Genomic DNA, 16,322 nt, shown 5'->3' on the forward strand with positions numbered 1-16,322 from the left:
TATATACTCTGGGTCATTTGAGCTCCCTGGAGAGGTTAAGACTGAAAAAAGCTACCAGGAAATGACACCTCTGACCTTAACTTTAACCAGTATCTCTGATTCCCACATTACTATTACAAAGTTCATGTAAAAGGTGATAGTGGCTTTACATTGGGAGGAAATAAACAATCATAAAGTTAAGTAGAACAAGTGTCAAGTGGCCAAGTTGACATCTTACAATAACTTTCCTTGGCTGAGCACTTAAAGACCCCATGAACTCCATTGATGAGTGCAATTTTCTGTGTTGTGATGTTTTAACTGCCTATTTTGGGGCATCATTAACTATGCGTCGATTCAGGCTGCGGCCCCTTTAAATCTCTCGCTCCCTGCCCTCCCGAGCTCTCGACTATAAGTGCAGTTATACAGTGCATTTACAAAGTTCACACAGCTAATATAACCCTCAAATGGATCTTTACAAGATGTTCGTCATGCATACTGCATGCATGCGTCGGATCATGTGAGTATAGTATTTATTTGGATGTTTACATTTGATTCTGAATGAGTTTGAGGCTATATGCTCTGTGGCTAACGGCTAATGCTACACTGTTGGAGAGATTTATAAAGAATGAAGTTGTGTTTATGAATTATACAGACTGCAAGTGTTTAAAAATGAAAATAGCGACGGCTCTTGTCTCCACGAATACAGTAATAAACGATGGTAACTTTAACCACATTTAACAGTACATTAGCAACATGCTAACGAAACATTTAGAAAGACAATTTACAAATATCACTAAAAATATCATGTTATCATTGATCATGTCAGTTATTATTGCTCCATCTGCCTTTTTTCACTATTGTTCTTGCTTGCTTACCTAGTTTGATGATTCAGCTGTGCACAGATCCAGATGTTAATACTGCCTGCCCTTGTCTAATGCCTTGAACATGGGCTGGCATATGCAAATATTGGGGTCATACACATTAATGATCCCGTAACAGTCGGTGTTATGTTGAGATTCGCCTGTTTTCCGTAGGTCTTTTAAACAAATGAGATTTATTTAAGAAGGGGGAAGCAATGGAGTTTGAAACTCAATGTATGTCTTTTCCATGTACTGAACTCTTGTTATTTAACTATGCCAAGGTAAATTCAATTTTTGATTGTAGGGCACCTTTAAACCAGAACTAAATATATACTAAATGTTAATTATATAAGTGTTTAGGAGTACACAAGCATATAGATTGTCTCGAACACAGACTAAAGGCTACAAAACTACTTCAAAACTTCTTCACTACCAGTTACGTTTACATTGACGCCTTTTGTTTCAATCAGAATGAATTAATTCCGATTGATGAATCCGAACATAAGGTGCGTCCCAATTTGCGTACTTATGCACTATTCTATGACGTTTTTAAGTATAAATAGTCCAAGTAGTGCGTTCACACTGAAAATTCCCCGCCAAAAAAGTACACTTTAAATACCCAGATGATGCACTAAATTAACGGAAACAACAAAGTGTGGAATATTGGACACTTCATGCACTCAACTGTCGCAGCTTTAATTACGTAGCGGAGGGGGAGACGGTATCAGACTCCGTTGTTAAATGACAAAATAACCATATACAATTCACACACTACATGGATGAGTAGTGCATAAGTACATAGTGTATAAGTGCATAGTGTAGTGCGTCATTTGGGACGCAACTATAGTTTAAAAGAACACTAAATAAAGCTTTCAGGTTGATGTGCGCGTTTACAGTATATGTAACAAGCGTAAAATCAGAATTGATTTCTTGTCATACGCACACTGCATGAATACAGAGAGTACCTGCTATTTGCGCATACTATTCTCCTACATTGCTTCTTTTCTTTGTTTTTAAGAGCAGACTTAAAAGACTACCTGTGGTGAAAATCAAGTTTTTAATGTTGTTTATATGTCTACGTGGTGTTTTTAAGACCACATAGACATATAATTCATAAGTCAGCACTATTGCTGAGTATTTTATGTTTGAAACTGCAGTAAACCAAAAACCTGCGGTTTGAAATCGTGGGTGTTTGTGACGTCACAGACTACCTTGTAACCAACCACAACAATGTGCCGGCAGGCTTTCGCATGTCATTAACTATGACTGCTCTGAAGCAGAAAAGACTCGAGAGAAGCCAGGTTATCCCGGTAAATTTTCTGTTGATATGAAAAAATTGTGTAGATTTATCAATATAGCGAGTCTATTACGATGTTATGATCAATGTTCCCTCCAATTTTTTTTCTCGCTGAGCAAAACTTTTCTCTGTTGAGCGCATTTTGGCCACCTGAGCAAAAACATACTTTATATCAGACCTGTACAATGAACGTAAACACACACACAAAAAAATGGTTTTATCATACAACTGTAACATTTAACTTTAATGTGCCGTTTCTATTTTATTTGACCCTTGATGTAACTTAGTGATTTATTAAATAATATGTTTGAAAACAAGCAGTTCAGTCACTAAATTAAGCACATTTTAGGTTACTTGAGATTTTTTCACATTGCTGTATTAACTGTACCAGTCTTTACCAAGAAATTCTATTAAAAAATAATTTCTATCCTACTGCAGGACAGTTCAATTCTTTATAATAATATAATATGAGCAGTTACAATGATGGTTTGGGACAACCATAATGTATTTTTGTACAGTCAATTATTAGCAACAGACAGTGTTAAACCATCAAAATTACATGTTTATTGCTTATGAATTTCCCAGATTTTATATACCAGGAGGTTAAGATTTTTCGTGACAAGGAGCCCTAAACAATCCCCTTGTGAGATCAATTTTTTATTAGGCTTACCTTATAATATAATAAAACATAATATAATATTTAAGTATTTAAACTGATATACAGTATTATATCAGTTTAAATGCTTCCATTTGTTTTAATATATTATATAGTGAAAACAAACTGAAGCATTTAAACTGAAAGCTAAATATTTTTAAGAAAGGTGAACGTTAACTCATTTATAGTTATCTAAACATCCCTGAAACCCACACCACCACCACCACACACAAAATCTATTTAAACTGAGGTATATCACTGATGTATTTTGAGTTTTCAAGCTACACCTGTGGTGGGTGTGTGATTGTAAATGTCTCAGAGTTTTGTTACCATTCTGTGCCCATCATCCGTTATCTCCACCACTTTTCATTAAAACATGACGTTTTATTTCACATTTCTTTTCATTTCGCGTTGCCTCTCGTATTGATGTATTTATTCCACAAACATTACAGTATTCTTACCGCGACTGATTTGGCTCAGGTCCAGCCAGCTCACACGCGCTCAATCGTTCTTTCTATGAAACCTGTAAACCGCATTCACCGGTTCCAACTCTATAGCGACAATAACTCTATAGCGGTTGTCCAGAGCACTGCAATTATTTCTCATTTAAACTACTACAATCATTTTCATGTCTGTTCTCTGCGCGGCAATTATTTCTTCTGCGCGTTCTGAGTTGTTCAAAGCGTTTGTAAGGATACTGATTGTTAAAAGGCAGCTGTCTGACTCGCGAACGGGAACATGGTTTGTGTAACATTAACAACACATTATTAGCTGTTTGATAATGTAGTCGAGCAAAAGGCTATCTATATTAATTCATATTAATTAATGACAGAACCGTCGCAAGAGCTGTGCCAAGTGTGCGAGCGCATAGCGGCTCGCGCCAATGTAAAGTGACAGCTGACTTGAAGTAAAGTCAATAAAGTGAGTGGAGGCGGGGCAAATTTGCATATTCATTGATCTATGTATATTAAAGGTGCCCTAGATTGTTTTTTTACAAGATGTAATATAAGTCTAAGGTGTCCCCTGAATGTGTCTGTGAAGTTTCAGCTCAAAATACCCCATAGATTTTTTTTAATTAATTTTTTTAACTGCCTATTTTGGGGCATCATTAACTATGCACTGATTTTTTCAGCACGGCCCCTTTAAGAGATGCGCTCCCTCTGCCCCACGAGCTCTCGACTATATATACATCACATAAACAAAGTTCACACAGCTAATATAACCCTCAAATGGATCTTTACAAGATGTTCGTCATGCATGCTGTATGCATGCTTCGAATTATGCAAGTAAAGTATTTATTTGGATGGTTACGTTTGATTCTGTGTGAGTTTGAGGCTATGCTCTGTGGCTAAAGCTAACATTACACACAGTTGGAGAGATTTATAAAGAATGAAGTTGTGTTTATGAATTATACAGACTGCAAGTGTTTAAAAATGAAAATAGTGATGGCTCTCGTCTCCGTGAATACAGTAAGAAACGATGGTAACTTTAACCACATTTAACAGTACATTAGCAACATGCTAATGAAACATTTAGAAAGACAATTTACAAATATCACTAAAAATATCATGATATCATGCATCATGTCAGTTATTATTGCTCCATCTGCCATTTTTCGCTGTTGTTCTTGCTTGCTTACCTTGTCTGTGCACAGATCCAGCCTTTAATACTGCCTTTCCTTGTCTAATGCGTCGAATGGGCTGGCATTATGCAAATATTGGGGTCATACATATTAATGATCCCGACTGTTACGTAACAGTCGGTGTTATGTTGAGATCCGAGTGTTTTCCGGAAGTCTTTTAAACAAATGAGATTTACATAAGAAGGAGGAAACAATGGGGTTTGAAACTCAGTGTATGTCTTTTCCATGTACTGAACTCTTGTTATTCAACTATGCCGAGGTAAATTCAAATTCTGATTCTAGGGCACCTTTAAATGAGGCAAGGTTGTAGAGTTACATTCAAGCTGTTTTAAGGCATGAAGAATTGTTTTTCACTTGATTTTTTTTTTTAAATATGTCATTTTGGTGTTTAAAGATGAGTTTTAAGGGATAAAATAATTGACTACAGGGAGACTTTAATCATTTCAGGTCCTAGTTAGGACACGACGAGCACATGAACCACTGTGTTGCTTATATCAAGTGTTTACATGTCCTCTCAATCGATTAGTAAAGTTTTCCAAATGAATCTGAATTAAAAAATTAATCGGAATTTGGCCAATTCATTCTGACTGACGTGGTTACATGTGATTTTTTTATTCCGACAAAAATGCTAACAAATTTTTTCCTTAAATATTTATTTTATTTCATCTTTATGGTTTTCGTTTGTTTTAGTTAACAATAACAACACTGTTCAATGACCAGGCAAAATATTTAACGTGACGTGAATGGTTATCATCAACAATTTCAAGCTCAATAATACTTGACATCAGAGCTATTCACAGTGCAACAAATAACCCCTTGTTGTCTTAAAGATAAGATCTAACATTTGTATGTGATTGCCTCATTTGTTTTGGTTTGTAATAATTATGCAGAGACAGAATATCATATGGTTGTGAGGGCAGCTAATGAAAATGTTTTTCAGCGATTAAAAAGAATAAATATTGTCTGATGTTTATATTCTCACCATGAAACAAAAAGAGGAGGATTTTGTTTCCAGTAAGTATCTAATTATCTTGTGACTGGTGTTGAGTCACTGTCTAGCACATACACAACACAACAATAGTTTATGTAGGGCAGATCAAAAAGATATTCTCCACTTGTCCACTTCACTTAAAGTGTGAGTTCCACCACTGGTCCATCTTTACACAAGGAGACATTATAATGGTTTTCAAATAAAGGTCTTTGTGCTTCACATAGCCTACATTTTCAGTTCCTCTGTCTTGCAGTGGAAATGATTGACAAAATGACAAAATGGACTTCACTGTAACACATGAGCAATTAAATGACATTATCAGGCATCATAGATATTTTGTAATGTCGGATTTGATCATTTGTTTGTGGGGAGGAAGGGGACTTCTAAAGGCAAGTTGCACTGGAATCTACTGTTCCACTGACAGAAGAGGGAAGTTCATATGAGCCAGTCCGTGAGAATGTTCAAGACTGTGGACCTACGCTTTAAATGGCATTCAACACGACTGAAAAATGCAGAATGCTTGCTGTTTTTCCATGACATATTTCGAAACAAATAGATGCCCTACTCTAAGGACCATTTAAGATAATGTGGTTGTTTTGAGTAAATCAGTTGGTATGCAAGTGAATGTTTGTTTGTGCCAACTTTATTAGTGTCAGGGCTATGTTTAGTTCTAGTTTCATTGTGTTTTGGTCTTGTTTTCCCTGTTCTCGTTTTGCCTGTGTTCCCGGTCGTGGCTAATTTCCATAGCTACTCATTCGTTTCCACACCTGTACTTAGTTCTGTTAATTACTCTGTGTGTATTTAAGCCCTTAGTTTTTTTCTGTTCAGTGTTCGGTCTCGTTTATGTTAATGTGGTTGTGTTTTTAACTATTATTACTCCTGCAATGTCCTACGAGTTAGTTTTGGTTAATAATAAAGTGTTTTTGTTGGATTCTCCTTTGTGTGCTCATTAACACCGCCTGGAGTAATCACTGGTGCCTTGTTTAACTCCTTGGTCCCAATGTTAACTTTATATTTGGTTTCAGATCACTAACCACACAGACATGGCACGTAAGACATGACACAAATACCTGTAACAATGTTTGTCAGATGTGGTTTCATGTAGCACATTTTGTGCACCATCATGTAGCATCTACTTTACTTAAAGTTGCCCTAGATTCAAAATTTGAATTTACCTCTGCATAGCTGAATAACAAGAGTTCAGTACATGGAAAAGACATACATTGAGTTTCAAACTCCATTGCTTTCTCTTTCTTATGTAAATCTCATTTGTTGAAAAGACCCAATATTTGCATATGCCAGCCCATGTTCCCAACATTATGAAAGGCATTAGACAAGGGCAGCCAGTAACGTCTGGATCTGCACAGGTGAATCAACAGACTAGGTAAGCAAGAACAACAGTGAAAATGGCAGATGGAGCAATAATAACTGACATGATCCATGATAGCATGATATTTTTAGTGATATTTGTAAATTGTCTTTCTAAATGTTTCGTTAACATGTTGCTAATGTACTGTTAAATGTGGTTAAAGTTACCATCGTTTCTTACTGAATTCACGGAGACAAGAGTCGTCGCTATTTTCATTTTTAAACACTTGCAGTCTGTATAATTCATAAACACAACTTCATTCTTTATAAATCTCTCCAACAGTGTAGCATTAGCCGTTAGCCACGGAGCACAGCCTCAAACTCATAGAGAATCAAATATAAACATCAAAATAAATACTTTACTCACATAATTCGAAGCATGCATACAGCATGCATGACGAACATCTTGAAAAGATCCATTTGAGGGTTATATTAGCTGTGTGAAATTTGTAAATGTGCTGTAATATAATCGAGAGCTCGTGTGGCAGGGAGCACGTGAATTAAAGGGGCGGCGTGCTGAAAAAATCAGTGCATAGTTAATGATGCCCCAAAATAGGCAGTTAAAAAAATTAATTTAAAAAAAAATCTATGGGGTATTTTGAGCTGAAACTTCACACACACATTCAGGGGACACATTAGACTTATATTACATCTTGTGAAAAAGCATTCTTGGGCACCTTTAAAGGTTTTTATTAAACTAAAAACTATTTAATATGACTGAATCAACCAGAATACACAAGTTGAGACAAACATCCAGTTCAGTCAAGTCATTTTTAAGGGTCAGATCAAGTAAAAATAATTCCTTAAGGTAACATTTGTATATAATACATGTGTATATTTTAAATGTTCAGTTAATTTGCCTCGATTCACACTACAATTGAACCTTTCTAAGCACTTTGCACATTTGTTAACTGTCTTAACAGCCTAGCACATCTGAAAATCTCTGTACATGATTTTTGAAAGTCTCTTATGTTCACAGAGGTTGCATGTTTTTGATCAATAATACAGTAAAAACAGTAATACTGTGAAATATGACTACAATGAAACCTATATATCTACTAACCCTCATGTCATTCCAAATATGTAAGAGTTTTGTTCATCTTCAGAACAAACTGAAGATATTTTTAAGATCCATTGACATCCTATGCAACTACTTTAATATTAATCTCCAATGCCCGTTCACGAGAGCACCACAACGCATGTATGAACACGCATCGGAGACTATCATCAGAGATACAGTTTATAACATTTTCCTAACTGTAGTGTATGCAAGTGCAGGAGAACATTACTGTATACACAATGTACAAATTGTGTGTGCAAATTAAATTCCACATGATCGTGCATTACACTTATGCACTGTATGGTGGAGTGAGTGACAAAAGTGATTTGATTTCATAAATATGATCCAAAGAAATATTTCTGAATTCAAAATTTGCATTTCAGAATCACCATTTCAACACAATCCACATATGCTGTATAGGCAACATACCATGCAAAGGTAAAAGGTATCTCACAGAGCTCAGTTTCAAGCCACACATTTCTGCCTTTCAGCACAAATCCACCCAACGTGGAGATTATCTTTGTTGGCATTTGGAGTCATGGGAGACATTTACACACCCTGTCTGGACGTCAGAGCACGCTGTGTGTAAACACAGATGTTCATACACTCATTCAGTCATGTGTTTGACAATTAGAGTGTATATAAACATGCATTACAGACTGACACAACGACATATTCATAACTGAAGAAACAGTGCACTCATACACACGGACAAACAGGACAGTTTTAAAACAGATATATGCAACAAATAGCAGAACTGATTTTAAGTAAGCAAGTAAGTACTAGTATCTATGGAAAGCTTGAAATGTCTATTTTTAAATGAACCAATTCAAATAAACAATACTCTCTGCTCATGTAATCCGTATGAAAGTTGCATTTTTCTCTTTAGGCTCGTTCACTATACTGCGGAGATGGCGACGCAGCATCATATACTTCATCTTTGCAGAAAACACTAGTTTATTAATAAATAATTAAACTATCTGTCTGACACATTCATAATCCTTACTTTTGCCGGTGCTTTGCGGCAAGCTTTATGTGTGCGCTTAAGTGCAGAAGAGGCTATAACGCCTTTATATATTAAACGTTCATTATAGTTTAGTATTCTCAGTATATTTAAGTAATTCAATTAATATAAACATGCGATTAGTTGACTAATGGCTTAAATTAATGACTAATCGCCAAAAGTTGAAAGAAAGAAAGAAAGAAAGAAAGAAGGAAAGAAAGAAAAAAAAAAAACTGTCTCTAAACTTCTCACGAGCGGGTGCTTAAAACCCATTTTTCTTCCCAATTAGGGCAAAATGTCATCTGGGAAACATATTTTGGTTTGGAATTGAGCTAATGCTGTGTGGTGATGTTTACCCAGACAACGTAAAGCAAGAACAGGTCTCAGGTGTGAAATTACAGTGGAGCTGAATTTATCATTTGATATCACAAGCACATAGCGCATGTATAACGCTTGATCCAATGCATGCACACAATAGACTGATGGAAAATGTACAACAGCTGTGAACAATTTGACTTTTATATAAACACAGAGCTCAGTTTACTTACAAACACTCACAAACTGCTTGAGCAACAACAATTCATCACAACGAACTCAAGAAGAAGCCTAGAAAAAAAGTGGGAAGAAAGAGAAAAAGTACAGAAAGTGATACTACAGATGAAGATCTGTTTCAAAAGAAAAGATACGCAACAAGAGATGACACTTGATCGCTGTGTGACAAGGGTCCTGAAAAAGGGACAGAAATTCATGACGTAGACAGGCGGAGAGATGAGCAAGTAGTGACCCATATTTAAAGTAGTACTTAGCACATAAGTATGTAACTGCAGTGATAATAAGCCAGCAAAAAAAAAAAAGAGAGAGTAAGAGACCGTGTGTGAAAGCATGTGAACCAGACAGAGTCTGAAACGTAACAGAGACAGTAAAAGAGGGCGTTAGTTCTAACCTTATGGTGGAGGTGTGCAGCCTCTTCACCACCTCCTCACTGAAGTCAAAATGAACCCTGCCTCTGTGGCAGGGCGACCTGCGGAGCATGGCCCTGAGACACACCGCTGTGCTGTTGAGCGTGGCTCTAGTAGCGTCTCCCCTGCATGACTCCCCTAACACTTAGTGCCCTCCCACAGAGCTTAACTTCACCGCACAGCCACTTCCTTTTGAAGTCCAGCTGCGCTACCACTCAACTTAGCTCTCTGCAAGAGAACACGGTCACACATGAAACCTGGGGCGGAGCTCTAAACAAGGAGTTGGAACAAATGAGAAGTTTCATTCCTAAATGTCAGCCGTAGACACTAACAAAATACATGCAGCCTGATTTAATGAAGAACAGTCTATATTCAAAAAGGGTCATTAACATGTTTTATCTCTTTCAAAGCTTCAAACAATGATCGGAATACATTTGAAGAAGTGTTGGTTTGGATCTCTTTGCAACTTCTGAATTGAAACACTTTCCAATTCAGTGATAAACTGCTGTAAGGCTTATGAACTGTAATGATTGTTCAAAGCAAATTACATTCAAAAATATGCGTGCGCACTGACTACACGCAAATGCTATGTCATTCCATAATTAAATTGCTAATGATTACTGCAAGATTCTAATGCAAAAACATACAATGACAAGTAAAATATTTAAAAATATATAGGTTTATCAACCATAGCAGTTATATTACGGACAATGCATTACAAGTAATGCAAGTTGTGTAATTAGATAACTTTTTTCAAGTAACTACTAAAGTAATGCATTACTTTTTAAATTAATTAACGCAAGTTAATTTGTTTTCACATTTATTGACGGACACCTCTCCTGTCCCCATGTTAAGAGAAATCGGGAGTAAGGTGTATTCAGTATTCCTCACAATAAATAAAAACAGTGAAATGCAAACTCAAATTATTACGCAAACCTGCAATAATAAAATATGATAACGCATATACTTTATGTATTTAATATCACTTTATTAACCGTATAGGCGTGGATTTATATTTCTTTCTGCCTGAGGCTTATTCATTTCACTTCTTATGTGCTTCTAGGGTCTTTACATTTGACAAAAAAATTGATTTTTAAGATTTTTTGTTATTAAAAAACAAATAAATAAGCCCAGCCTAGGTAACACAAAAGTAACGTGACATTACTTTCCATAAAAAGTAACTAAGTAATGCAATTAGTTATTTTTTTAGGGAGTAATGCAATATTGTATCGCAATACTTTTAAAAATAATATAATATAATATAATATAATATAATATAATATAATATAATATAATATAATATAATATAAAAATAACAATCTTGGCCATTTATCAGTCAAAATATAAAATATTTATCAGCTTATCGCATCTGACAGAATTTTAATATCATTGCCTCTTTTTATTATATAGTATGTTTTGTATATATTATTAATGGGTTAAAAAAAAATGAAAATAACAATCAAGCTAATCACATTGCCAGAATTTTCATATCAATGCATCCCTATATAATATGTTCTGTCCATACTATGTGCCTGTTTGCAAAATAGTTAGACGCAAAAAAGTAAAGTTGATAGTTTGTGGTAGAAGTGTTTTCTGTGCAATGAGTTTCATGTGTTGTAATCACATTTACTATGAGCATACAAACATCACACCATAAACTCTGCAAAATATGCAGCCTTTCAGTGTGTGTGTTCTGTGAATTTTGCCAAGAGTTCAATCTGTGACGCTTAGATCCTCTATTGGTCAAATGTTTTCGTCCTATCTGAATTCACAGGTCAGAGGTTATCAGATTTGTACTTTGGTATGCAGTAGACGACAAAACTACGTGAGCTTAAATTTCTGGTCTTGCATTTCGTTCACATGCACATGAAGGCAAGTGAATAGAGTACCAAGAGCACATTAAGTTCCATAACACATAGTAAAATAGTAACATCAATGAGAAGAAAATGTGTTCTGTGTTATAGGATTACAAAGCATTCCAAACATTCCTCCTTACGAGTCTTTCCACTTTACAAGTCATTATTGTTTGATGTGTGATGATGTGGCGGTGGGTGGCTTAAAGAGAGTTCACTGAGTTCACGTGTGATCTTTAGTCATTATAAAAAAAAACCCTTAGAGGTCTGTCATTATAGATGCTTACTTGCCCATGATAGGAAATGAAGCTGTGAAAAGCCACATGAAGTTAAACAGAGAAACAATTCATAAGTGTGAAGGTTGAGTTGACAACAGAGCAGACAATGGCAGTGCAGGGGAAGATCTGTCTGCCGTACAGCTGATGATAATAGGAAAGGAAAGAATGAGTCGAACAGGCTGGTGTGAATGCAGAGGATGACTCAGTGTGAAATAATGTCACAACGCTGCCTGTCAAAACGAAACAGTTAAACAATATTCATCAAAATTTTGTCAAATTTAAACATACAAGAACCTAATAGGTTCTAAATGAGATGTCTTTGACTTCATACACTTCATTCACTAAACTATCCTCAGAATGCATGATGATTAGGCCTATACCTGTGATTAAATAAGAATGAAAAAGGCTTAATTTAAATCATACAAAGGGACATGGCTGTTAAAGGCTAATGGGTTTGTAGTGTGCAGAAACCTATAGAATGTGGTGGTACTAGGAATGCCAAAAACATTTAAGATGACAATACACCTTACTGGCCACTAGATGGCAGCACATGCTTTACAAATAAAGAAAATCCCACTTTACATATTTCTCACACATTAACCATAAGCTTGTGCACTTGTTTTATTGTACTGAGAAATAAGTTCATTAATTGAATTAATAACAATTGATTGTTACTAAAAAACAACATACTCTATTTAATCCATTAGAAATGCAGCAGAATGTAGAAAAAAAGTGCTGATCTTAGGACACACATCTCTGGTAGTGCGAACAGCAGTAGGTCACTGACTAACATTATAATGCTACAAACAGGTTGAGGAGAATCGAAACAGTTCAGAATCACTAAGCAGACTTCACCTACTTGGTTACTTTGAGTCGTTACTTACATCTAACCTTCATACTTGACACCCTGATACCTGAGTAGCATTGACGCGCAAGAGACTAAAAGAGGACCGTAGCAACAGCAGCTCTCAGTTCTAATGTCATGGGTATTTCTCTGACGGTGTCTGGGCTTGATTGGAGATTGACTTTGAGGTGCTTAAGTAACCTGATTACAAATTATCCTTGATTATAATTTTCACCTCAAGTACTCGACAAGAATTACTGAAGAGAAAATTCAGAAAACATGAATTAGGGTGTCAAAAATATTAGGATTTAATTTTTTCTATGGAAATGGTTTTTTCCAACATTTTGTTGTCTCTTTTTCTATTCAGAATATCATACGCAGTAACTCAGTACTGTCACAATTTGAAAAATTAATTTATTGTCCTTAAAGGATTAGTCCACTTTCAAATAAAAATTTCCTGATAATTTACTCACCCCCATGTCATCCAAGATGTTCTTCAGTTGAAAAGAAATTAAGGTTTTTGATGAAAACATTCCAGGATTATTCTCCATATAATGGACTTCAATTGGCCCCTTGGTCAAATTGGCCCCTCAATTGGCCCCTTTTGGTCAAAATTACAGTTTCAGTGCTGCTTCAAATGGCTTTAATGATACCAGATGAGGAATAAGGGTCTTATCTAGCGAAACGATCAGTCATTTTCTAAAACAAATGTAAAAAATGTATACATTTTAACCATAGAGGCTCGTCTTGAACTAGCCAGAGATTGTATATTATAGGGAGATAAGAGGGTCTGTATGTCTTACCACTGGAGAAAGCGTAATGGCTAACTTAATCACGTGTGGCTCCTCTCAGCCTATCGTGTAATGGCAGTGACATCAGTCACAACATTCCCTAGTCTGCCTTCTCTTAAAAAAATTACATTTTTATCAAGTTAAAATCTACATATAGTTCCCAACGAAAGCTATTGTTTAGTGTAAAACATTCTGAAGATTAGCGAACAGGCTGTCGATTAATTAAATAGCTATTTCCCCACAAAAGCCATTTAATCAGCATAGTGAAGCCTCTCATCCATTGACATCCATTCAAAAAATGGCCTCTGGTCTCCTTCCCTGTGTAACGCCAGAGCGTTAGCATTAGCCGTTATGCTTTTTTGGCTAAAGGTTGCAGGCTTGCCTTCCAGTGGCTTTGAACTAGCTCTCTTCTTCTTCAGAATTCCGGCAGTGTAGATGCTTCTACACTTGTATACCTGCCCTCCACAGGTCAAAGTTTGAACTAATTGTTATATACTTGCACTAGCATATTGTATATGACAATTTAGTTCAAACTTTGACCTGCAGAGGGCAGTAATTCACTTAGCAGCGTCTACACTGCTGGAATTCTAATAGAGAAGAAGAAGAAAAGAGCTAGTACAAGACAAGCGCCTATGGTTAAAACGTATATATAATTTTAAATTATTTTTTAGAAAATGACCGATCGTTTCACTAGATAAGACCCTTATTCCTCGTCTGGTATCATTAAAGCCATTTGAAGCTGCACTGAAACTGTAATTTTGACCTTCAACAGGGGCCAATTGAAGTCCATTATATGGAGAAAAATCCTGGAATGTTTTCATCACAAACCTTAATTTCTTTTCGACTGAATCAAGAAGGACATGAAAATCTTGGATGACATGGGGGTGAGTAAATTATAAGGACATTTTTATTTGAAAGTGGACTAATCCTTTAAAAACCTCATCATATCAAAGTAGGAACGTTGTGTGAATTCTGATAAACTGAGTTTGTGAGTCTCAGTCTGATGTCTGCATGAGGTATCAAATAATTCATTACTGATGCATAAAAGACCGAATAAATGTAGGACCTAAATTAATATTCTAATCTCTCCTCTTACAAAGCAGTGAGAAGGCAAAACTGATTGGGAATCATTCTGACCAATATAAAACAGTATTTGTTTGCTTTTTGGATTATTGTGCCCAACATATTTTCAAGGACTAAAGGCCTGTTCACACCAAGAACAATAACTATAAAGAGAACGATAAAGATGTAGTTCTAAAAATCGTTCTAAATATAAAAGAATAGCACTGTTCACACCACAGCTATAACTATAATGATATAGAGGAACGATATTGTTAGGATCACTTTCAGAATTTTTTTCCTAGCTGTTGAACGATAAAACACTGACAGCCAATCAGAACCCATTCTAATTTAAGGGCTCGCGCATTTAAAATGGCAGACGACACTGCGTCCAGAAAAATCCACCACCCTTTTCCAGGATACTTTAAAGAAATTGGATATATGGAAAATAACTGGTCATACCCTCGGAATAAATGGTGAGAAGTATGAGATCATTATGCCAGGCTAGCAAACAGTGTAACATAAAATTACCTCGGGTATCCAGCACTAGATTCGACAACATTTCCTTGCTTCCTTTGAAGTTGCAGTGAAAAAGACTGTGTGTTGTTTTTATTCCAATAAATATTGACTTTGTCAGCTAAATTCACGTATTGCTCTTGGTCTGAACGGGCCTTTAGCCGTTCTAAAGGCTAAACTTTAGATCTTATGCTTTAAACTTCAATTTGAAGTTCAATTTTAGTGGTAGCTCTTTATATTTCAATGGCATCGCTATCGAAGAGGAATTAGCTGGTGAAGTGAATTTACTTATTGTAAAATTAACGCAAGTTATCATGAGCATTGTAGTGTTTTAAACGGATGTCATAACAAATTTCAGTAAATCGGGAAGATGAAATTTGAAAATGAGCGGTTCATTCATAAATCCTTAAGATCTTAACTTCATGCTGTGGAAATACAAACGGGAAGACAGAACGCAACGAGCGCATCACTGAAAAGGGGCGGGGCTACATAAGGTCAATAGTTAAGAAGAATGAATTAAATACTGATTTAAAAATGAATTCATTATAGTTTTCATATTAAATTTACAAACAGCTCAGGAACATTTCTGCTATCTAAAATGTGAATACCATGAATATCCGGAAAAAAAAAAAAAAAGAAAGAAAAAAAAAACTGAATATGAAAGGCATACAGTTATTCTATAAAAATGCCAGGATTACACTAAAATAAAAATTATGAACAAAATCTCTGGGAGCACTTATCAGTAAAATACATAAATCTAAATATTTTTCTTTAGTGTCAATCGTTCTCTCTTAATATAACTAGTATTAATAAGAGCTCACAGAGGAGCGTTACAGAAATATTTTACCATCCTCTCTGGAAAAACCAGCACATAATTGTCTCATACTGTCTTAATGTGTTCAAAATCACTGAATCATTGCATAACATCACACACCTGTCACTCTAGGATATACTTCACTTATTCATGTGACACACTCACTCTCTTGCTTCTAATCAAAGAGCACAGACCTCTGTTTACCTGCTCTGTCTAATTCAATCTAACACGTCCAATAGGAGCTTCATGCATCTCTTTGATTCCTTGATGTTGTCTGACAGGTGTGAGACAGAGGACAGCCAAGGAGAGAGAGAGAGAGAGAGAGAGAGAGAGAGAGAGAGAGAGAGAAGGAA

At 35.7% G+C, this 16,322-nt stretch overlaps 1 protein-coding gene across 5 annotated transcripts in view; it reads right to left on the bottom strand.

The window, feature by feature from the left end:
* The window catches only part of pde4ba (phosphodiesterase 4B, cAMP-specific a), a 181,156-nt gene that overhangs the window by 50,374 nt on the left and 114,460 nt on the right, over nt 1–16,322 (bottom strand). Inside the window, exon 1 of one of the 5 annotated variants that reach the window (XM_048199883.1) lies at nt 9,799–9,989. The exons of the other annotated variants lie outside the window; for them this stretch is intronic. Coding sequence (XP_048055840.1) covers nt 9,799–9,887 — 89 coding nt within the window. The 5' untranslated portion in view covers nt 9,888–9,989. Of the gene's footprint in view, nt 1–9,798; nt 9,990–16,322 lie in introns of those variants that run through there. 5 annotated transcript variants of the gene reach the window in all.

The sequence above is a fragment of the Megalobrama amblycephala genome, linkage group LG8 (genome assembly GCF_018812025.1).
Source record: "Megalobrama amblycephala isolate DHTTF-2021 linkage group LG8, ASM1881202v1, whole genome shotgun sequence".
NCBI classification, from domain to species: Eukaryota; Metazoa; Chordata; class Actinopteri; order Cypriniformes; family Xenocyprididae; genus Megalobrama; species Megalobrama amblycephala.